The sequence below is a fragment of the Neoarius graeffei genome, chromosome 26 (genome assembly GCF_027579695.1).
Source record: "Neoarius graeffei isolate fNeoGra1 chromosome 26, fNeoGra1.pri, whole genome shotgun sequence".
Classification (NCBI taxonomy): domain Eukaryota; kingdom Metazoa; phylum Chordata; class Actinopteri; order Siluriformes; family Ariidae; genus Neoarius; species Neoarius graeffei.
In genome coordinates, this window is record NC_083594.1 from 14,827,680 (window position 1) to 14,853,777 (window position 26,098).

A 26,098-nucleotide genomic window follows, 5' to 3' on the forward strand; every position below is an offset into this window, starting at 1 on the left:
ACCATTGGATGTATTTTTTTGGCATAAAATACAATATATTTTATGACAACATGACTAGACAGTGAAATCTTTTAGCTTCAAAATGTTATATCAAACATAATTTTTTGACAAGTATATTAATTTTGCGACCAAAGTCACCTACCCTTTTAATTTCCGCGCGGTAGTGAAACGTGATGTCATCGGCAGGTTCCCCTTCTTGTGTACCACGTCACGTGTGACGTTGCACAGATTATCAGCAATGGCGGATAGAACGCGATTGTCAGCTTCGGAAAAGAAGCGAAGGAAAATAGCAAGTGATGCCCAAAGGAGACGGTCGATGGTGAATATCGGCACAGCAATCGACAAGTGGAAATCGCGTTCTATCCGCCATTGCTGATAATCTGTGCCACGTCACACGTGACGTGGTACACAAGAAGGGGAACCTGCCGATGACATCACGTTTCACTACCGTGCGGAAATTAAAAGGGTAGGTGACTTTGGTCGCAAAATTAATATACTTGTCGTTGTCAAAAAATTATGTTTGATATATCATTTTGAAGCTAAAAGATTTCTCTGTCTAGGCATGTTGTCATAAAATATATTGTATTTTATGCCAAAGAATACATCCAATGGTGGAATGGCACTTTAAGATTAACACTGACAGAAAGAAGGTAAGCGACATGTAGCAGTTAGTTTTTTTTTTTTTTTTTTAGGTTTTTATAAATAATGGCCCTCGTGAATGGACCTGGAATAACATGGCCTTGTTCCAGATGTCTTCCCCTGGCTACGGAGCTATAAACAACAGCAAGCAATTTACAAAAAAAGACTGAGGTGGTTATTAGTGAACCTGTCTGTTACAAGCACTTTATCTGTTCCACCTTTTCCTTCCTATTTTTGCACACTTTGGTTTTCAGGATTAATTCACACTTTAAATCAAACAAACGCCAACTGGCACCTGTGCCAGTGTGCTCAGTAACTTTAAAAAAAAAAGTAGTTTGAAGCGATAAATATGTTGTAAGAACACTACATATCTGAGGGCCTGATAATTCTGGGAAGAGATCCAGTGAGTAAAATGCTTTGTACTATTTAACAGTAACTGCAATAGAACAAGTTCCGAAGTGCCAGTGTTCCTTTTACATGTCATGGAGGTTTAGTGGATATTTCCATCCTTCATACATTAATACTGAGTGTGTTCACGTATACGATACAGTAGGTTGTGTGGTTTTATTGTTGAATTCAGATGTGCAATTTCAGGAGTTGACTTGTTTAGTGCACCTTTATAGGCTGAGCTATTAATTTTGACCGTTATGCGAGTACATAGTTAAATAACTGTCACAATATTAAAATTTACACAGTTCCTTAACTATCACATAGTTACAAATACATAATTGCATAACTATTGCGTACTTACACTTACATAATTGTATATCTATTACATAATTACAACTACATAATTACTATTACATTATTAGATAATCATTACACAATTGCAAACAGATAAATGCAGAATTATTACTTCATTATAATCACATAATGGAAATATACAGTTAGATAATTGTTACAAAAATTACAGTTACATAATTATGTAACTATTGAATAATTCCAATGACATAATTAGATAACATACACTGAAAAAAAGTAACCTATAGAATTTACCCAATAAATCTGAGGTAACAATTTGCATTGACTTGTTTGGGGTAGATTTAATTCCATATATTGAGTATAAAATAACTGAAATAAAAAGCTATGAAATACCTAAATAAATTGGGTAAAATTTACCTCATTTATGCATCTATTCAACAGCTACTGTCTCACTGAAATTGGGTAAAATTCTCTTGTTTGCTAGTAGGTAATACCTGATAATTACTAATCAAAGGTAATTAATATCACTTAGTAACCATTACTTATTCGGAGAAGGTAAGATGTACCCCCCCAAAAAAGACTTTCAGATGGTTCATCATCTCAATTTTTTTAATCCATAAAATTATCAAAAAAAAAAACACAGAATAAAGTGCAGTACAACAGCTTCACACAACATTTCAAGTAATAAACCTGTTTTATAACTCACTAACTAACAGCTTCAAATGTTGTTTCTGGACTGACCAAATCTGCAGTCCAGGTGCATTTATACAACAAATAACTGAACCGCCTTGTTTATATGCAGCAATGATGCACCAAATGATCAAAAAACACAAAATAAAGTGCAGTACAACAGCTTCACACAACATTTCAAGTAATGAACCTGTTTTATAACTCACTAAACTAACAGCCGGAGAGAGGAAGATGGCAGTCCGAGAGTTCCCTGTCCTGCTCACTCAAACGCGCGGTCTGACGCATGCACAATTTGGAGCACAGGACTCACGGCTTTGGGGTATATTTTACCGTATTTTTCCATGTAACGGTTGTTACTGTTAACGAATAGGTAGCATATGTATAATTTACCCATTACTTTATAATTCCTTGGCTGACTGCAATAATCGAGTAAATTTTATCTGGTTTGCATAGATTATATTTACCACTCTCCAAAATCACTTCTTACAGTGTAATTGCAGTTGGACAACTCCATAACAAAATTCCATATGATCACATGTTGTACAGATAATTGCATGTAAAACAAACAAACAAACAAACAAACAAATAAGGGTGGCACGGTGGTGTAGTGGTTAGCACTGTTGCCTCACAACAAGAAGGTTCTCAGTTCGAGCCCAGCGGCCGGTGAGGGCCTTTCTGTGTGGAGTTTGCATGTTCTCCCTGTGTCTGCATGGGTTTCCTTCGGGTGCTCCGGTTTCCCCCACAGTCCAAAGACATGCAGGTTAGGCTAATTGGTGGCTCTAAATTGACCATAGGTGTGAATGTGAGTGTGAATGGTTGCTTGTCTCTATGTGTCAGCCCTGCGATGACGTGGCGACTTGTCCAGGGTGTACCCCGCCACTCGCCCATAGTCAGCTGGGATAGGCTCAAGTTTGCCCGTGACCCTGCACAGGATAAGTGACTACAGATAATGGATGGATGGATGGATTGATGGATAAACAAATAAACAAACCAACCATCATCATCTTCTCCCTTGTCCTGCACTGTTGCCAGGTCAGTGTCCATGTGGATCCTATTGATCCACATGTCATATTAATTGGAACATAGTTTTACACTGGATGTCTTTCCTGCCACAACCCTTCCCTTTTCTGGGCTTGGGAAACAACCATTCACACTCACATTCACACCTATGGACAATTTAGAGTAGCCAATTAGCCTAACCGCACGTCTTTGGACTGTAGGGGAAACCGGAACACCTGGAGGAAACCCACAAAGACACGGAGAGAACATGCAAACTCCACACAGAAAGGCCCCCGTTGGCCACTGGGCTCGAACCGAGAACCTTCTTGCTGTTAGGAAACAGTACTAACCACTACACTGCCGTGCCGCCCCAAATAAGCAAACATATCATGTGAAACATTTATGATTTCAGAGCAACAGCTCCTGCTTGAAATACACAGTCATATCTGACAGATGTTTGTGCACATCAAGTTGTAAGCTACATTTGAAAAAAAAATGCAAACAGTAAGAAGAGTAAAGAACAGTCAGAACTCCATGTGGAAAGTGCATGTAGTTTAAAACTTTTGGGATATGAACAATTCTGTTCCCATTAGAATGCTATCCTACTTGTTGAATCCTTTGTTAGAAATTATCCATTTGCTCAGTGTGTTGGCATGGGCCACTTGGGTTAACCGCAGCATGAACGGCATTTAAATTCCCACCTTACCTGTGATACTAGGCCGACAGAATAGATGATTTATTGGCAAGTGCGCTTGACAGTAAATGGTGCCAGTAAAAGCATAAAGCCTGGGCAGTCCTGATAAGAGAGGGAAGCTGTGGGCATAATGAAAGAGAATGGAGTGCCATGCCCTCTTTCAGCTGTTTCAAACAGAGGGAGCACCAGCACCAGTAGTGCAGAACCAGACCTGATGAAGCATGAACATCGACTGCAGGAACTCATATTGGGAGAAAATGCAGAAAACAAAATTCATGTACAATCTGACACTCATGGTCAATTGACCCATGTTAGCAATACAACTGGAGCATGTATTTCAGAATAGGTTTCATTATCTGCATGATTAACATTTTTCCATGCAAATAGGTACACCAAATTCCATCCCTATACTTCAGCCTCCTTCACTTGGATACATAGCTTAAACAAACCAGAATAGATGTGAATAGAAAGAATGGCTTTGTGAATATGGTGGCACCATGTAACATGTTTTAGTGTGGCTCTGAATGTGCTCTCCATGTCCAGTGCAAATCTGCTGGTGAGTATACAAAATTACCACACTGAATAAAACAAGCAGTTTACATTAGTCATCTTCTCCTCATTTGCCAATAGTGTGCACTCCTCTTTTATTCCTTCTTCCATCATGGCTATCAGCTGGAGATGCTTGATATGATGATCAGTGGTCAACCATTAGTCCAGTGGCCAATGGGGGCCTTTCTGTGTGGAGTTTGCATGTTCTCCCTGTGTCTGTGTGGGTTTCCTCCGGGTGCTCGGGTTTCCCCCCACAGTCCAAAGACATGCAGGTTATAGGTTAAAGGGCTGATGACACGAACATGACTCTATGCAATTTCTTAAATAAACTATACAACATGGCAAACATGTTAGATTTCTGTTATAATTACGTGAAAAGAAGCTGTTGTTACGCAAATATCCAACTTTTAATTGCACAGCGCAAGAAAACTGGGTCCGTGGCTCGCGACCATGTTGTGACATCAGTGGGAGAACACGTTGCGGTTCACTGGCTGTTCTACTCTGGTTCTACTCAATGGAAATGGCGCATGAAAATGCTGGTGAACTCTCTAGTGCTAGCTCTTCCTCTTCTGGGAGTCTAATAACTAATAGCATAATAGCATAATAACTAATCTATCTATCTATCTATCTATCTATCTATCTATCTATCTATCTATCTATCTATCTATCTATAATGTATAATAATAATACTAATAATGACAAACTGAACACCTGTCGCATCAACAACAAACTGGTAAGTTAGGAGGAAGGTTCTTTCGCTGACGTCATATAGCTCCTCCTCCTCTTTCGTCTCCTGGGTGCTGCAGCCCCATCAAATTTGCCCAAATAGCCGCATTTTTTTATCATAACTTGTAAAATAGGCGCCTTCGTGAATTAATATATGGATCATCGGGAATTACTTTTTATGTTATAAAACATCGCCAAAGATGTCAAAAACGTGTCATCAGCACTTTAATTGGTGGCTCTAAATTGACCGTAGGTGTGAATGTGAGTGTGAATGGTTGTCTGTGTCTATGTGTCAGCCCTGCGATGACCTGGTGACTTGTCCAGGGCGTACCTCGCCACTCGCCCATAGTCAGCTGGGATAGGCTCCAGCTTGCCTGCGACCCTGTACAGGATAAGTGGCTACAGATAATGGATGGATGGTCAACCATTGGTTCTTGACTTCTGCTTAGGACTGGAACCACTTGCATTCATCGAGGTGACAGGGCACTGGAAGCTCAGCATCTCAGGTTCTGGACTACTGATTGGAAAGGTTGTGACCACTAAACTGACATTGTTTGGTCTTTTGAGCAATGTTCAGCTCACTGTTTTACAAGGCCCTTAACCCTCATAATAATATATACACTCACCAGCCATCTGCTGTTTTATGCAGTTCTCTAATCAGCCAATCCCTTGACAGCAGCACAATACACATTTACAAATCAAGAGCTTCAGTTAATGCTCATTTCAAAGATCAGAATGGGAAAAATTGTGATTTCAACGTGTGACTTTCACTGTTGGTGCCATATGGACTGGTTTGAGTATTTCAGAAACTGCTGATCTCCTGGGGTTTTCACACACAACAGTCTATAGAGTTTACACAGAATGGTGTGAAAAAACCAAACAAACATTCAGTTAGTGACAGTTTCGTGGGTGGAAATGGCTTGTTGATAAGAGAGGTCAGAGGAAAATGGCCAGTGGTGGGTTTCCCAAAAGCTTCTGAATACTAAGAACATCTTAACTAGGAGAGAGAGCATTCATTGTGTTGCTCACTCTACCATTTGTCTAGTATGGGCGCTGTGTGAGACGGCTGCTTCTCCTGTAGCTCTGTAGTTTTTAGCTCTTTAAACCTCGTTTTCCACCTTTTTTTACTTTTCTGCTCTTCTTACAAAGGCATAGCGTGTTTTACTTATATAACATGGATATGTTTAACTTTAACACACAACCAGGAGCCAGTTTTCTCACTTATTCGAGAGAGGAGCTGCTGGCCCTGAAAACAATGGGACGAGCTGGGATATGACACCCCATCCCAGCAGAGCTGAGGAGGAAACCCAGGGGCTGCAAAGCTGGAGCTAAGCTAAAGGCTAGGCTAGCAGACAACCGGCAGTGCTGCAAACCATCCATTCCCTCCGTTATCATGAGGAATGTGAACTCGCTGCCGAATAAAGTCGATGAGCTTTCTGCTCTGAAGAACCAGCGGATTTACCGGGAGAGCAGCTTATTTATCTTTACGGAGACATGGCTAACACACCTCTTACCGGATGCTAACGTGGACCTGCGGGGATTCACTGCTGTGAGAGCTGACAGAGACACTAAAGCATGCGGGAAAAGCAAAGGTGGGGGACTCATCATTTATGTTAACAACCGCTGGTGTAACCCGGGACATATCTCCGTAAAGACAGTTTTATGTTGCCCGGACTTGGAGCTGCTAGCTGTTAGCCTGCAGCCATATTATCTGCCAAGGGACACTAAAGCATGCGGGAAAAGCAAAGGTGGGGGGGACTCATCATTTACATTAACAACCGCTGGTGTAACCCAGGACATATCTCCATAAAGACAGTTTTATGTTGCCCGGACTTGGAGCTGCTAGCTGTTAGCCTGCAGCCATATTATCTGCCAAGGGAGTTCAGTCACATGATCACCATCTGTGTTTACATCCCTCCGAGGGCAGACACAGCTGCTGCATGTGAGAGGATTCACTCTGTCACAGCAAGGCTGCAGACACAGCACCCTGAGGCATTTATCATCATTTCTGGGGACTTTATTCATGCTACTTTGGACTCTACTTTGGCTGCTTTTTACCAGGCTGTGGATTGTCCAACAAGGAACAACAGGACAATTGACTTGCTGTATGCTAATGCGAGGGATGCATACAGAGCCACACCCCTCCCCCCACTAGGGAAGTCTGACCACAACCTGGTTCATCTACAGCCGAAGTACACCCCCCTGGTTCAAAGGCAGCCTGCAACAACTAGCTCCATCAGGAGGTGGTAACCTGAAATGGAAGATGCCCTCAGGGACTGCTATGACATCACAGACTAGGATGTGCTGCTTAGCCCACACTGTGAGGACATAGAGGGGCTGACACACTGTCTGACAGACTACCTTAACTTTTGTGCAGACGTGGTCTCCCCCGCTAAGACTGTACAGTGTTACCCTAATAACAAGCCATGGGTAACACAGGAAGTCAAAGCTGTCCTCAACAGGAAGAAGGCTGCATTCAGGAGCAGGGATAGGGAGGCGATGAAAGCAGCACAGCAGGAGGTAAAAGGCTGCGTGAGGGAAGCTAAGGACAGCTACAGGAGAAAGGTGGAGTAAAAGCTGAAGGAGAATAGCATGAGGGAGGTCTGGGAAGGTGTGAAAACCATCACAGGCCACAATACAAAGACCAGAGGCATTGAGGGGACAGTGGAGAGGGCAAATGAGTTGAATGACTTCTTCAATCGGTTCAACCAGCCCATGTCCCCTCCACCCTCTCCCTCACTGCAGCCATCTCTCCTTCTTCCCTCAACACACCTCCCCCCAGTCATCACAGTAGCCCCCTCCTCCCCCTCATTCCCCACCTCAACACAGACTCCTCCATGCATTACTGCAGACCAGGTCAGAGGTCAACTGAGGAAGCTTCACCCCAGGAAAGCAGCAGGCCCGGACAAGGTGTGTCCCCAACTACTGAAGACCTGCACTGCTGAACTGGGTGAACCACTCCAATGCATCTTCAACCTCAGCCTGCAGCTGGGGAGAGTGCCCACCCTCTGGAAGACATCATGTATTGTTCCAGTTCCCAAAAAGAATCGGCCCAGCGAGCTGAACGACTTCTGACCGGTGGCACTCACTTCACATCTGATGAAGACGTTGGAGCGGCTCTTCCTCAGCCTCCTTAGACCCCAGGTACAACATGCCCAGGACTGTCTGCAGTTTGCATACCGGGCAGGTGTTGGTGTGGAAGACGCCATCCTCTACCTGCTACACCGAGCCCACTCGCATCTGGATAAGGGAAACGGCACAGTGAGGATCCTCTTCTTGGACTTCTCGAGTGCCTTCAACACCATCCAGCCCCTATTGCTTCAGGACAAACTGAACAGGATGCGAGTGGACCCCTGCCTGGTCACCTGGCTCTCTAGCTACCTCACTGACAGGCCGCAGTACATCAGGCTGAAGGACATCACATCTGACACTGTGATTAGCAGCACCAGAGCACTACAGGGCACGGTGCTTGCCCCTCTTCTCTTCACCCTGTACACCGTGGACTTCTGCTACAACTCGGAGCTGTGTTACATTCAGAAGTTTGCCGATGATACAGCCATCATTGGGTGTATCAGTGACGACAAAGAGGAGGAGTATAGGAGCCTAGTGAGGGACTTTGCTATGTGGTGCAACAGGAACCATCTGCAGCTCAACACCTCGAAGACCAAGGAGCTGGTCATTGACTTTGGGAGGTCCAGACCAAGGTCACGACCAGTTCTGATCGAGGGAGTCGAGGTGGAGGCTGTGGATTCCTACAAGTACCTCGGGCTGTGGCTGGACAGCAAGCTGGACTGGATTTGCAACACCAAACACTTATACAGGAAGGGACAGAGCAGGCTATACTTCCTTAGGAGGCTGCGGTCCTTTAACATCTGCAGAAAACTCCTGTGGATTTCTATCAGTCTGTGATCGCCAGTGTCCTGTTTTACACCGTGGTGTGCTGGGGGGGGGGGCAGCACATCCAAGGAGGACACATCCAGGCTGGACAAACTGATCAGACGGGCTGGCTCTGTGGTCGACATGAAGCTGGACTCTCTGGTGACGATAGCAGAGAAGAGGTCTATGGACAAACTATTGAACATCATGGACGATGCCAGTCACCTTCTGCACACCGTCATCAGCAACCAGAGGAGCCTGTTCAGTGACAGAATGCTCCTTCCCAAGTGCAGGATGAACAGACTCAAAAACTCCTTTATCCCTCATGCCATCAGACTGTACAACTTCTCTCTGGGGGGGAGGAGGGGTAACGGGAGGACAGAGGATGGGAAGGAGCAGTAGCCTAGCCTAACAATAAGCAATACTGGACAATGTGCAATATAATGTGCAATATAAAGTGCAATATCTCTCCTGCTGCCCCCCCTTCTCCCCCTCCTACCCCCTTCCTCTCTTCCCCATATCTTATTCTTTTTATATTTGTATATGTAAATACTTAATTTATTTTAATTTATCTAGAAGTTTTCCTCTATTTCTTTTCTCTGTTTATCTGTAATGATGCTGCTGGAATCTTAATTTCCCTGAGGGAACCCTCCCAAAGGGATCAATAAAGTTTTATCTAATCTAATCTAATTTAATGGTGATCTTTGTGCTGTGATGCTTTTGGGAAACTCAGGCCAGATTGGTTTGAGCTGCCAGGAAGGATATAGTAACTCATAGCAACTCTTTACAACCATGGTGAGCAAAAAAGCATCTCAGCATGCAACAGCAGAAGACCACATTGGGTTCCACTCCTGCTAGCCAAGAACAGGAATCTTAGAATCAAGAACCAGTTCCTATTAATGTGGCCAGTGAGTGGTCTGGGGAAAAATAGTCTTTTTTTCTAAACTGTCCAGTTTCAGTGAACCTCTGTCAACTGACAATGAATGGAACCTGATATCATCTTCTGCTGTTGTTTCTCATCCACTTTAAGGTTTGACAGATGCTTTACAAGTTGCTTTTCTGCTTACCACCGTTGCAGAAATTGGCTAGGAGTTGGCCTATTTAGTTGCTGACCATGGTGCTGAAATATCTCTGCTCTGAGGTCAGGTGAATACGGATGAGAAACTTGGCTTCAGTGTCTAAAAGTGTGAGTGTAAATCATGCATATATGGTATGCGACAGGCACTAGGATTTTATTTTTACTAAGTGTGGTTTTTAATAAATTTTGTTGGGGAAAAAAAGCAAAAATGTTAGCAACATGTCAATATGATAACACTAAGGGCAAGGACTTGTGCAAATACTCATCCCACTTTTTGTATTGTTACAGTCTGGATCTGAAATTGAGAGATAATTGATATTACATATGTCATTAATCAACACAAAATAGCCCATAGTATTGATATGCTGGCCTTCCAGCTTCTGCTGTCAGACCCCTGCAGCTCATCCAAAATGCTTCAGCTCGCCTAGTCTACAACCTCCCTCATACTTCCCATGTCACCCCTCTGCTTGTTGACCTGCACTGGCTACCTATCGCAGCTCACATCAAATTTAAGACACTGGTGCTAGCTTCTCAAGGGGTTAGGACCAGCATACCTCAGAGGCTGATCCAGCCCTAGATGCCAGCCAGATACCTACGCTCCACTACTACTGGTCACCTGGTCCCTCCTCCTCTCTGCTCCTGCCCAGCCCACTCAAGACTGCTGTCCTGGTTCCCCATTGGTGGAATGAACTTCCCTTTGAGGTTTGAACTGCCGATTTCCTGACCACCTTCAAGCACAGGCTGAAGACTCACCTCTTCAGGCTGCACCCCTACCCTTCTTCCTGGCCCACTGTGTAACTGTGTATCAGTCTAGACCAACCTAGGCTGTGTACAGCCTAGCCTGGGATTAGCTGTTTTGAGTTCTCTATTCAGTTGTACTGTACTTTATGTGGTTGGTTTGTTTCCTTGGCTGTTTGAATATTGGTACTTCAACAAGATATTACACTAGGTATTACTGTCACTTGTTCAGTTGGCACTAGAACTTTCTTGTCTAGAACTTCAGCACTTTGTGTACCTGACTTCTGCACTTGTTGTATGTCACTCTGGATAAAAGTGTCTACTAAATGCCATATAATGTACAACCCCAATTCCAAAAAAGTGGGGACAAAGTACAAATTGTAAATAAAAACAGAATGCAATAATTTACAAATCTCAAAAACTGATATTGTATTCACAATAGAACATAGACAACATATCAAATGTCGAAAGTGAGACATTTTGAAATTTCGTGCCAAATATTGGCTCATTTGAAATTTCATGACAGCAACACATCTCAAAAAAGCTGGGACGGGGCAATAAGAGGCTGGAAAAGTTAAAGGTACAAAAAAGGAACAGCTGGAGGACCAAATTGCAACTCATTAGGTCAATTGGCAATAGGGCATTAACATGACTGGGTATAAAAAGAGCATCTTGGAGTGGCAGCGGCTCTCAGAAGTAAAGATGGGAAGAGGATCACCAATCCCCCTAATTCTGCGCTGACAAATAGTGGAGCAATATCAGAAAGGAGTTTGACAGTGTAAAATTGCAAAGAGTTTGAACATATCATCATCTATAGTACATAACATCATCAAAAGATTCAGATAATCTGGAAGAATCTCTGTGCGTAAGGGTCAAGGCCAGAAAACCATACTGGGTGCCCGTGATCTTCGGGCCCTTAGACGGCATCACAAGCAGGCATGCTTCTGTATTGGAAATCACAAAATGGGCTTAGGAATATTTCCAGAGAACATTATCTGTGAACACAATTCACTGTGCCATCCGCCGTTGCCAGCTAAAACTCTATAGTTCAAAGAAGAAGCCGTATCTAAACATGATCCAGAAGCGCAGACGTCTTCTCTGGGCCAAGGCTCATTTAAAATGGACTGTGGCAAAGTGGAAAACTGTTCTGTGGTCAGACGAATAAAAATTTGAAGTTCTTTATGGAACTCAGGGACGCCGTGTCATTCGGACTAAAGAGGAGAAGGACGACCCAAGTTGTTATCAGCGCTCAGTTCAGAAGCCTGCATCTCTGATGGTATGGGGTTGCATTAGTACATGTGGCATGGGCAGCTTACACATCTGGAAAGACACTATCAGTGTTGAAAGGTATATCCACGTTCTAGGGCAACATATGCTCCCATCCAGACTATGTCTCTTTCAGGGAAGACCTTGCGTTTTCCAACATAACAATGCCAAACCACATACTGCATCAATTACAGCATCATGGCTGTGTAGAAGAAGGGTCCGGGTACTGAACTTGCCAGCCTGCAGTCCAGATCTTTCACCCATAGAAAACATTTGGGCATCATAAAACAGAAGATACGACAAAAAAGACCTAAGACAGTTGAGCAACTAGAATCCTACATTAGACAAGAATGGGTTAACATTCCTATCCCTAAACTTGAGCAACTTGTCTCCTCAGTCCCCAGACGTTTACAGACTGTTGTAAAGAGAAAAGGGGATGTCTCACAGTGGTAAACATGGCCTTGTCCCAACTTTTTTGAGATGTGTTGTTGTCATGAAATTTAAAATCACCTATTTTTTCTCTTTAAATGATACATTTTCTCAGTTTAAACATTTGATATGTCATCTATGTTCTATTCTGAATAAAATATGGAATTTTGAAACTTCCACATCATTGCATTCCGTTTTTATTTACAATTTGTACTTTGTCCCAACTTTTTTGGAATCGGGGTTGTAATATGTGGAAAAGCTTATCATATTGACAGGTGAACTCATCCATTTTCCATCCATTCTCCACTAATTCTATGACTTCTGACGGCAAGTGGTTGCAACAGAACTGTTTAAGGGGTTTGACACCAACAGGGTTGAATATAGATATAATTTTTTTTAACAAAAATCTAAACTAAACAAAGTGTATTTCAGATCAGTCTTTCACATCCATTATTTCACTCACCCACCTGTATACAATGAACTTGACTTTTTTTTTAATTAGTTCTGATGATTTTGTCATTGAGCTTAAGCTCAGATTCCTCACTACTCCCTCACCTTAAATTCTTAATCAGTATTATCAAATCTTTATTACCTTACAGTCTTCCCTCTTTTACTGCCATCTCTAAAATCCATCAGTTAGACTCTCCTCCTATAATTACTTGGATTCTAAAGCTTTAAATGGTCTCAATACTTGACTGGTCCCATCAGTATGGGTCTTGAATGCCAGTATTACAGCACTATCTATGCCACATAGACTCACTATTGCCTTTTCTGTCAAAGGAGTCAAAGATAAGCTCAAAGCCACTAAAAATATACTTCTTAAATAATACAAAAAAAACCTCTGAATGACATTAATCTCTGTCTCCTTAGAATCTCATATTATGCAATTTACTCTAAGTGCTTTTCTCAGTAATTTCCTGACTTTGACCTCTATTCAAAAAAGTCTTGTGTGAAAACCAGAATATTTTATGTAAAATATGAACATAAAGGTTAAATATACAGTAATACCACTCACATTAGAATACTTTTGAGTGAATAAGGACCAAAAAAAGGAGAAGTTGATATATAGGAACTTCAAGTATGAATATGTAGGCTGTGTTTCATTTGTATTCATAAATGTTGTGCACCAAAGTCTAATCTGAAAAATCATTGAACTTTTTGGCTGTAGCAGAAGCAATCTGCCACCAAGGCACAAGTAATCCACTCCTGCTCGAGTGCAGTGCAGGAGTTAGTCAGAGTTGTTCAGTCGTGTTTCTTGGCCTTTTCCCCTGACCCAAAATGCCATTCAGTGTATGTCAGGCCAGGCTAGATTTGGAGCCTCTGTGGAATTTGTCCACTTGACAGCACAAGCTGCTTTGGTTCCATTTGTGCAAGAGATTGTGCCCTAACTGGAACTTTTGCAGGAGGAATGAAATGGATTTCTGTTTAACTTTCAATTTCTTATTTGTTTATTTGTTTGTCAGATCATCCATCCATCCATCCATCCATCCATTCATTGTCATTTCTTTTTAAATCTAGCTGCAGACCACAAGGATACAAATATTTGACAATTTTCACCTTGTAGGAACATTTGCCTGGTCCCCATGAGTAAAGTGCCAAAAGGTTTCCACTTGGTTACCAAGGTTAAGGTTAGGTTCAGGTGAAGACATTGACTTAATTAGCTGCTTTAATGATCATCAAGGGAAGGTCCTCACAAGGACAGTAAGCCAAATGTGTGTGTTTCAGTGTGAACGTTTTTATCTCATGATGTACACTTGAATTTAAACCACAAAGCAACATTTACATGATATAATTTCTGGACTGATTTTGCTGTCACAAAATATAATCCTTTGCTCGCAAAGATGCTATTTATCCATAGTAGTGGTGACTCAACTGTTAAGGCTGTGGGTTACTGATCAGGAGCTCAGCCAAGCTGCCACTGCTGGGCCCTTGAGCAAGGTCCTTAACCCTCTCTGCTCCAGGGCTGCAGTATCATGGCTGGCTCTGTGCTTTGACCCCAACTTCCTAACAAGCTGGGATATGTGAAGAAAAGAATTTCACTTCACTGATCAGCACTGACAGGTGAAGTGAATAACATCGATTATCTCGTTATAATGGCGCCAGTCAAGGAGTGGGATATACTCTATTAGGCAGCAAGAGAATAGTCAGTTCTTGAAGTTGATGTGTTGGAAGAAGGAAAAATGGGCAAGCGTAAAGATCTAAGTGACTTTGACAAGGGCCAAATTGTGATGGCTAGATGACTGGGTCTGAGCGTCTCCAAAATGGCACATCTTGTAGGGTGTTCCCGGTATGCAATGGTTAGTACCTACCAAAAGTGGTTCAAGGAAGGACAACCGGTGAACTGGTGACAGAGTCATGGATGCCAAAGACTCGTTGATTCACATGAGGCACGAAGGCTAGCCCTTATGGCCCAATCCCACAGAAGAACTCCTGTAGCACAAACTGCTGAAAAAAATTTAAGGCTGGCAAAACCAGAAAGGTGTCATCTAGCCGTCACAACTTGGCCCTTGTCAAAGTTGCTCAGATCCTTACACTTGCCCATTTTTCCTGCTTCCAACACATCAACTTCAAGAACTGACTGTTCTCTTGCTGCCTAAAGGTGATGATACACGGGGCAACTTTTTGGGCAATGTTGCCGAGCAATGTTGCTGGCAACGGGCAACTAGGTGAGACACAGGGCAACTTTTCAGGGCAACTAACAATGGGCAACAACAGTTAGCAATGGCAGTTTACAGTTAGCTAAAAAAAATCGATGTCTTAATTTTTGCTGTGACCATTTAATCAAGCTGTCTGTTGTTTTTTAGAGCTTTGGTGAGGTAAATTCCTCCATATAGAATATTAAAATAACTTACCGGCATAAAAACAGATGAGGAGTCTCTCCATCTCTTCACTCCACTGACACTGAGCGGCCGCCATATTTGTTTGAAATTTCTGATCCGAACCTCACCGGAGGTCACATGACTCGATACTCGCGTTCTGATTGGCTTATCTCAAAAAGTTGCCAGAGATTATCAAAACCATTCAGAAAGAAACAATGTTGCCCAATCTCAATAGAAAAGAGTCAAAACGCAATTGCCCAGCAACATTGCTCGGCAACATTGCCCAAAAAGTTGCCCCGTGTATCATCACCATAATACAGTATATCCCACTCCTTGACAGGTGCCACAGTAATGAGATAATCAATGATATTCACTTCCCCTCTCAGTCATAATGTTATGGCTGATTGATGTATGTGACAAATCAAGGCATAATATGATGTTATCACCCACTTGCAATTTAGTGGCACTGCTCATCTTTTTGTCATATGTACTAAATTTGTGATCCCAGACTATATTGTCAACAATGGCAGTCAATGAGAAAGTATCAGAATAGTTTCATGAAAATCCCTGCTGCTGTGATGGTCATTTAAAAATCAACAATAGGAACATGGCTTGTGCAAAACTCACTGGACAACCACAAATGTTTCGGTTTATTTAACCTTTAATCATTTAAAATATTGATTTTATCACATGAATTATTATCAAGGTACAAGCCGACATGCCTGACCCCTCGTACAGTAAGCCGCAAAGTTACCACACATGCCAAAGGACAGGTGAAATATCCTTATTACTTCACACTCACTTTAAAGAATTTGTAATCATTTACACAACCAGGGAAATTTCCAAACTTATCATCTTCCTGGTTTCTGATGCCTGACATCTGACTGGAATCTCATCACATCGCTCCTGTGGAGGACCGGCCCCATATGGACAGTCGAAAGTCACACTTAGTAGATAGCTCTGGACACTTAGATTAATGCTTTTATGGCTGAGAACTACAGTTGACTTGTTAACTTTAGGACTGCAGTTGTCATGAACAGTTTTGCACTCAAGTATCCATCAATGAACAGTTTATAACTTCAACAAAACAGACTTCATGTTAAAAATATAACGAATTTCCTGGTTTCACAGTTATACTTTGTGACTACAGTATATAGGACACTGTTATAGAAGTGAGTTACACTACCATTCAAAAGTTTGGGGTCACCCAGACAATTTTGTGTTTTCCATGAAAAGTCACACTTTTATTTACCACCATAAGTTGTAAAATGAATAGAAAATATAGTGAAGACATTTTTCTGGCCATTTTGAGCATTTAATCGACCCCACAAATGGGATGCTCCAGAAACTCAATCTGCTCAAAGGAAGGTCAGTTTTATAGCTTCTCTAAAGAGCTCAACTGTTTTCAGCTGTGCTAACATGATTGTACAAGGGTTTTCTAATCATCCATTAGCCTTCTGAGGCAATGAGCAAACACATTGTACCATTAGAACACTGGAGTGATAGTTGCTGGAAATGGGCCTCTATACACCTATGGAGATATTGCACCAAAAACCAGACATTTGCAGCTAGAATAGTCATTTACCACATTAGCAATGTATAGAGTGGATTTCTGATTAGTTTAAAGTGATCTTCATTGAAAAGAACAGTGCTTTTCTTTCAAAAATAAGGACATTTCAAAGTGACCCCAAACTTTTGAACGGTAGTGTATTTATAATCATGCGATCTGTTATCACTCAAATGAGGATGGGTTCCCTTTCGAGTCTTGATGTTTCTTCCTCGTGTCATCAGAGGGAGTTTTTCCTTGCAACTGTTGCCACAGGCTTGCTCATTGGGGATAAATTAAGGATACAATTAGCTCATATTTAAAGTCTTTAATTTTCTGTAAAGCTGCTTTGTGACAATCTCTATTGTTAAAAGCGCTATAAAAATAAACTTGACTGTTTTTTTTCTTTTTTTAAACTCCTATTATGTTGAGGGCTTGTTTTTATGCAACCCAATTTGCTGTGCAAGCCCAGATTCATAACATAAGCAGAATGCAGTAAATTTCTTTAATGTCAGGTCTATTATTAGAGGATCTTCATTGTATGACATTGAGAACACGTTATTTTTCAATGTGTTTTCAAATTTCGCCAAGATTTTTTTTTTTTAATTGGGATCATCTCATACAGTGTAACAAGTAACCTTCAATAACATTAAAAGACCATTGAAATCAGTCTAGGGCGGCACGGTGGTGTAGTGGTTAGCGCTGTCGCCTCACAGCAAGAAGGTCCGGGTTCGAGCCCCGGGGCCGGCGAGGGCCTTTCTGTGCGGAGTTTGCATGTTCTCCCCGTGTCCGCGTGGGTTTCCTCCGGGTGCTCCGGTTTCCCCCACAGTCCAAAGACATGCAGGTTAGGTTAACTGGTGACTCTAAATTGACCGTAGGTGTGAATGTGAGTGTGAATGGTTGTCTGTGTCTATGTGTCAGTCCTGTGATGACCTGGCGACTTGTCCAGGGTGTACCCCGCCTTTCGCCCGTAGTCAGCTGGGATAGGCTCCAGCTTGCCTGTGACCCTGTAGGACAGGATAAAGCGGCTAGAGATAATGAGATGAGATGAGATGAAATCAGTCTAAAACAGTCTTAAGTGTTTCTGAAGTCCAAGGTTTATGGCATGGTTTCGAAGACAATAAGCAAAAATCTGTATGATCACTAGCTTGGATTTTTTTACTGAGCTCATGCCATTGATGTGTTGAGTGTATGCATCATTACTAGCAGTTTAGCATTTGTTTTCAAGGACATGCTTGTGTGTGTAATGAGCATTTCAGGTTGTTTGAATAATGGAGGTGATGTGATGTAGGAAAACAGCCAGAAACACAGATCAACCAAAAAACAACAAAAGCACGAAGAAGGACCTTTCACACAACAAGTAAGATCTGGGTGACTCATAAAAGACGTGTCCAGCCTCTTGTCGTATTTCTGTTCACCTCTGATCACAGATGGGTGGCTGTGCTAGATTAGAAGAGTGCACTGAGTCTCTTCTTTTGTTCGCACACTGCAATGCTTGGCCATATCCAATCAAGAAGCTGACTGTGTGTGTCAGCCCATGTGATTTGGCTTTTCTTTCCTCCCGTTCCAGGTGCCATTCTTCCATTCATGCTGTTGCCGAGGAAAGGCTGAGAAACTTGCCATAACAAACACTGGCTGACAATAGAAGTGGCCAATAATAGGTTTCTCTTTAATCATTACTGCTGAGTTTCCAGCACCAAGTGCTTGTTTAGACGACAAAGATGAATTTGCCATTATGCTTCGTATTAACAAAATATTGATCAGTTTCTTATAGCTGTTCATTTCAAAACCATAATCTGAATAAAGATTTTTATTTTTATTTATTTATTTAGTTTAGTTTCTCTTGGGTGTCACATGATCTTTCCAGGCACCTTGTTCTTATTTGTTCTGTTTTTTTTTTCAGTCAATCGGAAGTACTATTTAGTGAATGACTCCTCTACGTTTGATTTCTCTCACCACTTCATTGTTGCCAGTTTTAATTAAAACTGTTAAATTAAAATCAGCACTAGCTCCATGGAGATGGAGCTTTGAAGAACTGCAGAAAATATTTCAGAATCGAGTAAACAAAAAATGCCAAATAGTGCATCAAAAACAAACAAATCTGAAAAAGGTGCCTTTGAATAACTTCCGTACAACCTACGTACACATACAGCGTTGGTTATCATTGCTCAGCCATCATTATTTACCTTACTGTCCTGATTATGTAATTAGACTCATATTTATATTCAATTTTATAATGGTAAGCATAAATAAGAGAATAGTCAGTTCTTGAAGTTGATGTGTTGGAAGCAGGAAAAATGGGCAAATCTAAGGATCTGATTGACTTTGACAAGGGCCAAATTGTGATGGCTAGATGACTGGGTCTGAGCATCTCCAAAATGGCACATCTTGTGGGGTGTTCCCAGTATGCAGTGGTTAGTACCTACCAAAAGTGGTCCAAGGAAGGACAACCAGTGAACTGGTGACAGGGTCATGGGTGCCAAAGACTCATTGATTCACATGAGGCACGAAGGCGAGCCCATATGGTCCAATCCCACAGAAGAACTCCTGTAGCACAAACTGCTGAAAAAAGTTAATGCTGGCGAAAACAGAAAGGTGTCAGCATTAACTTTTTCAGCAGTTTGTGGTACAATAGCTCTTCTATGGGATTGGACCATATGGGCTAGCCTTCGTGCCCCATGAGAATGTGCCATTTTGGAGATGCTCAGACCCAGTCATCTAGCCATCACAATTTGGCCCTTATCAGAGTCGCTCAGATCCTTACGCTTGGCCATTTTTCCTGCTTCCAACACATCAACTTCAAGAACTGACTGTTGAAGTTGACCCTTGACAAGTGCCATTGTAATGAGATAATCAATGTTATTCACTTCACCGGTCAGTGGTCATAATGTTATGGTTGATCATACATTGCAGCCAGTAAGAAGTTCCAGCTGACATTTCACTTTGTAGGTCCTGTTGTTGCTTCAAAATCAGTTTAAAAAAATCCTCTGACCAAGTTTATAAAACGGCAGTTGTTACCAATTTTACACACTCATGACATTAACTCTGGAAAGAAAACAAAGCAGGAACCTTCTTTACCCAATATCCATACACTCTTAGAAAAGGAATCAGCAGGGTTTCCTCTGACAGAATCCTTATAGATCCAGTGTAGAACCACATAGAGAGAGTTTCCTCAGAAAATGGGTTCCAAATACAACCTTTTAAGGAAGTAAGAACTCTTAACTATTTGAAGAATCTTTAAAGAATTATTTTAGGAGTCTACAAAATATCTACTCTTGAATGCTTTACAAAGTTTAGTTCAGTTTTTTGTTTTAAAAACAATATTAAGCACATGGTGTTTGCTGATCTCTTCCAGATGGAGGACATGCAGTGGCCCAGTGGTGATCTCGAAATTCCTGGTTCCATCTGTAGCTTGCCATGTAAGACTGGCCAACGGAAGAAGACAGTAAAAGGGATGCCATGCTGCTGGCACTGTGAGCCCTGCGATGGCTACCAGTACCAGTATGATGAAACAACATGCAAGCTGTGTGCCTACAACATGCAACCCAATGCCAACCGAACCGGGTGCCAGCCCATCCCCATCGTCAAGCTGGAGTGGCACTCTCCCTGGGCAGTCATCCCTGTCTTCTTGGCAATGCTCGGCATCGTGGCCACCATCTTCGTCATGGCTACATTCATCCGCTACAACGACACACCTATTGTCCGGGCTTCAGGACGGGAACTCAGCTATGTGCTCCTGACAGGGATCTTCCTTTGCTACATCATAACCTTTGTGATGATCGCCAAACCTGATGCAGCCGTCTGCTCCTTCAGGCGCATCTTCCTCGGCTTGGGGATGTGCATCAGCTATGCTGCACTGTTAACCAAGACGAATCGTATTTACCGCATCTTTGAAGAGGGGAAGAAGTCGGTCACACCACCTAGACTGATCAGTCCAACATCTCAGCTGGCAATTACATCAAGCCTCATTTCAGTGCAGCTTCTTGGAGTCTTCATATGGTTTGGGGTGGATCCTCCGAACACAATAATCGATTATGATGAACAGAAAACCATCAATCCAGACAAAGCTCGGGGTGTGCTCAAGTGTGACATCACAGATTTGCAAATAATTTGCTCACTGGGATACAGTATTTTGCTCATGGTCACATGTACAGTTTATGCCATCAAGACACGAGGCGTTCCTGAGAACTTCAATGAGGCCAAGCCCATTGGCTTCACCATGTACACCACCTGTATCGTTTGGCTGGCCTTCATTCCTATATTCTTTGGAACAGCTCAGTCTGCAGAGAAGGTAAAGCATACATACTTTTGCTCATTTTACTAAAAGATTCTTACAGATGTATGTAAACTTGGAAAAGTCATTCCCAATGGCGTAGATTTATATAGGGATGGTAGGGACATATCACAATCAATATTTGGGGAATACAAAATAGTCCCTACCAATATTTACCATTTTATTTTAATATAGCGAAAATCTACATTTATTAATGTAATATTTCAATATACTACGCAGTGGTAGCATTAATTTAAACGTTTTGTTTATGAGAGGTTCCGAGATGTATTCGGAGCTATGACGACCCATGCCGCTATTTCATTGGCTGCAACAGAGCGATGGTCATCAGTGATGCCAGTCAGGTAGCCTCACGCGAAAGCAGAGGTCCATGTGCTGTGGTGCTGAAAGCGGCAACGCATCTGGCTCGTAATGGCCCGAAACTGTATAAATTTGTGATTCTGAATTTGAACACTGTTCTACTTTATAAGCTTAAGAGACAACAATGCCATTGCCACCAAAAAAGAAACGGGACATTAGAAGTTATTTCACCACCGCGACAGTAAGTATAGTGCGCCCAGAAGTTTGATATTTAGCTGTGTCACGCAACACAATTATTGCAGCGTTCAGTGAAGGCTTAGCTAAGTGTTATATTTCCTCCTCCCCTCCCGTGTCTTTTTGGAGTGCTAGTTTTAACTGTCTGTAATAGCCAACAGAATAAAGCCCTGGCAGATACATGCAATAAACACGGGAAGTCATGGAAAGTCATGGAAAGATGCTGATAGCTCCCGTTTTAATTAGTTAGTTACTGCTAGTGTAGCCTGGTGGCTATAAAGCTTGCCAGTTGTTGTCGCTAGGCATGTGTTTGGTGTATTTAAATAACATTACAGACATATTCATACCCCTGTAAAAATCTGCAGATTACACTGCATTTATGCCATGTACACACGTAGCCGGGTATTTTTAAAACCGAACATTTTACCCCCCTCTTTTTATAAAAATGTTTTATCCACACCACCTCGTCTTCGAAAAAAATCCCTTCCACACATAACCGGACATCTGCATTTTCAATCACATTCATAAGCATTCCAAACCTGTAGATGGCATTATTTCCCCAAATCCTACCCCCTAATCACATCGCCTGTGCTCTTGGAGCAGTAGTTGGGCTTCTAAAATTAAACATGTAAATAGCACCTGCACAATAATTAACGCTTTCAAGGCACTACTCCGATCCATTACTCTTTAGCTAGCCGCACACTACGCCGATTTTCAGCGTACCGAGCCAACTGAAGTCGCGAGTCAGGCGTAAAGACTAGTTTTCAATGGTACCGACTCATCTCACAGCCGATTCGAAAAACTAATCGGGAGCCAGACTGATCGGCGAGAGTCGCTAGCAATAGCCAATCATACAGTATCTTTCGCATATAACACGTGACATCATTAAACACAATTTCTAGCGCGAGAAATACGTGTTGGTAGCACCTAATGCAGGTATATACTGTAATTCCATAGACTGAAGCTTTATCCATAGACACAGTGGGCTGGAAAGCCACTCTGCTCAAGTTGTGTGGCTGAATTCCAAATCGCTTTAACTCCCCTATATAAGTGCACTATTTAAGGTTGGAAATAATAGCTCATGCAGCCTAGATAGTGCGCTATATATTCCATGTTGTGTCATTTGTAATTCAGCCTGTAGCATCTTCAAGTGTTGGATTTAACAGTAACTATATCCAATAGCCAGTCACAAAGCTATTAAGTTGTCACGTGTCGCTTCAATCGCGACTGCGCTCGTCAACAGTCGGGGGATATGTGCGTGCCCTGTCGGGAGTCGGCTCTGAAATGGGTCGGTTCGGTACCGCGTGGATCGGCGTAGTGTGCGGCTAGCTTAAGTCCATGCTTAATCTGGCTTCTGCAGTAAACAAAGGTCGCACGTTTGACGTCAGGGCAGATTTGTTGTCATTTTTTTGGCGCAGATTGTGACATTCTAAAACGCAAACCTCCGGTTATCTCTGTCTACACGAAAAGGCATACACGGAGTTTTCAAAAATCTTCACTTTGCCCGGAGTTTTTTTAAATATTCGTTTTTGATGTGTTTTCATGTGGATGACAGGCCAAAACGTAGAAAAATATCTTTGATTTAGCAGATACCCGGCTACGTGTGGACGGGGTCTTAGATGGGTGTAAAAGTTCTAAGCATTTATGTTTACATATTTAGTTTTGCCAGTTGATAAACACAGATGCACATAAGCATGCAACAAACACTGCAATAATACAGAGATTTTTATTTATTTATTTTTATATAGTGCAAGATATTATTTATTTGTTCTTTTCTGGATATTTTTCTCTTAAATGCACAATATCCCAATAATGTAGAGATTGCATCATTTACCTGAAGTGCAAGAAGTTATTTCTTTGTTCTTATCTGGATTTGTGTTTGCTGTATAATACAGAAGATCCCAATAATAGTTATTTATTTTGATCTTACCTGGAATGTTTTTTCTCTTAACTGCATAAGAGGACAAAATTTAAAATGTATGCTGAATTTGGAAAAGGAATAAGTAAAGTGTTCTTGAACTGTTCCGCTGAGTATGAGTGTGGTTGTGTACACGTGATGTATGATCAAGTTATGGGTGGACGGGGGGGTGGGGGGGGGTGGTAAGTTGTAATGTCCCTACTACGCCCTTGGTCATTCCCATGCCACAAGACACATCTGGTGGCCCCAATCTCCATTTCAGTAGCCCTCAGCCTCTCACCTTTTACTTAGCTAGGGTTACAGTGGGAGTCCAGTCCTCTGGTAACTGCAAAAGTTTGACTCCCTTCTCACATCTGTATTGTGGCATGCCTCACCAGATAGCAGTAGGTACCATTTTTATGATTGTCTTTGGTATGACCTGACCACAAGTAGAACTCACGATCCCCCAGTCAAGAGGTGGACATGCTGTTTACCTACCAATTCATGGTAGGTAAACTTGGAATTCAGTTAAAACTCCCAGGTCTTATTGTAAAAACAGAAAACAAATGTGGCATGGCGGCCCAGGAGATAGTGTTGCTGCCTTACAGTTAAATCCAGGGCTCATTCCTGACCTTGGGTTACAGTCAATGTAGAGTTTACATTTTGTCATTGGGTCCATGTGGATGTTCTCTTGGATCCTTCAAAAAATATATATATATGCTTGTAGATGCTCTATATACATATAGGGGAAGGCCCATGGGGAAGCCATGACCTAATGGTTAGATAAGCAGCTTTGGAAGCAAAAGGTCAGTGGTTTGGTTCCCTAGACCAACAGAAATAGCTGAAGTGCCCTTGAGCAAGGCATGTAACCCCAACTGCTCCTTGGGCTTCTCTGGATAAGAGTATCTGCTAAATGCCATTAATGCAATGCAATGTAATGCTGTATATTGCCCCTTAGTGTGAATGAATGAGTGAATCTGTGTTTGCATCATGGTCTGTGATGGACTTGAGTCCTATCCAGGTCTGACCTTGTCCCAAGATCCAGATCCACCCCAATGCTGACCAGTAAAAGGTGGTGAATGAATGAATGGCCACTTAAACAGGAAAAGGTTAAATACTAGAAGTCACATCCTTTTAAAACATGGTTCCTCAGCTCCAGATCTGAGATCCTGTTAGCTTATGTCCTCTAACTGAGAGCCTGTTACAGTAGCTATTTAGTTACTGTCCACCAACCAAGGTCATGTTAACTAGGTTCTGAGAACATCTTAGCAAGTGTCCACTAACTGGGATCATGTTAGCTACTGCCCACTAACTTTGCAGATAGCTCCATTTCCATTGGCAGATGATGTTCCAAGATAGTCAAGCTGTCAGTAGAAGGTTCTGGATAGAAGGTTTGTTCATACAATGGGCAAGATATTTGTGTCGACTGAAGCTAATGATCTCATGATAGAATGAAGGGACGACTTCTCCCAGATGATATATGCACACTTTTTCACAGAGACAGTCAAGAACATTTATTTATTCTATACCATGCAGGGGGTTGTCATAGCTTTATGTCATCCTCATAGAAGTATTTTTGTCTGAATATCCCATTTGCTGTCATTTTCTCTAAGGCAAGTAACCTTCCATATGTATCACACGTTCAGCTCCATTTCAAATCCATTTGCACAATGTTGTTGTAATGGTGCTGTTTCGTAATACCTGTTTGCTAGCTGTGGGCAATCCAGGCTCTGGCTTTTCCACCTCTAAACCACCATCTATTTTTCATACCTTTCATAGGAATGGATAAATTGTTGGATATGGGAGAGGGTAGGGTGGAAGGGCAGAATGGTAATGCTGACTCGGTTTAAAGGATCACACACACACATACATAATCATGAGGACATTTGCTGCTTTTTGGTTTTGTTTTGTTTTTCATCATGCAAATAGCTCGAATGAAAAGCAATTACTTAAAGTACAGGGCTGAAAACGAGATGATTTTAGTGAATGTGGCACATTGAAAGCAATAGTGATCCAGAATACAATAATGGACTGAACAAACTGTGAACAAGCATTCAGGTTTTAGTGTAATATTTAAGACATCTTGATATACTGCTACTTGACTGTTCTGTCTATAATTTAGATATTACATTACGGGCAGGCGGCACGGTGGTGTAGTGGTTAGCGCTGTCGCCTCACAGCAAGAAGGTCCTGGGTTCGAGCCCCGGGGCCGGCGAGGGCCTTTCTGTGTGGAGTTTGCATGTTCTCCCCGTGTCCGCGTGGGTTTCCTCCGGGTGCTCCGGTTTCCCCCACAGTCCAAAGACATGCAGGTTAGGTTAACTGGTGACTCTAAATTGACCGTAGGTGTGAATGTGAGTGTGAATGGTTGTCTATGTGTCAGCCCTGTGATGACCTGGCGACTTGTCCAGGGTGTACCCCGCCTTTCGCCCGTAGTCAGCTGGGATGGGCTCCAGCTTGCCTGTGACCCTGTAGAAGGATAAAGTGGCTTGAGATAATGAGATGAGATGAGACATTACGGGCATTTAGCAGACACTCTTATCCAGAGTGATGTACAATGAGTACACACACTAAGGGCCTGGGGAGCAGTTGGGGTTAGATGCCTTGTTCAAGGCCACTTCAGCCATG

The 26,098-nt window shown here is 42.2% G+C and overlaps 1 protein-coding gene across 1 annotated transcript in view; it reads left to right on the plus strand.

Annotated features, from left to right (window-relative positions):
- LOC132874102 (metabotropic glutamate receptor 7) overlaps nt 1-26,098 on the plus strand; it is a 555,641-nt gene that overhangs the window by 431,211 nt on the left and 98,332 nt on the right. The window contains exon 7 of the mRNA XM_060910002.1: nt 20,107-21,042. Within this exon, the coding sequence (XP_060765985.1) occupies nt 20,107-21,042 (936 nt within the window). The remainder of the gene's footprint in view (nt 1-20,106; nt 21,043-26,098) is intronic.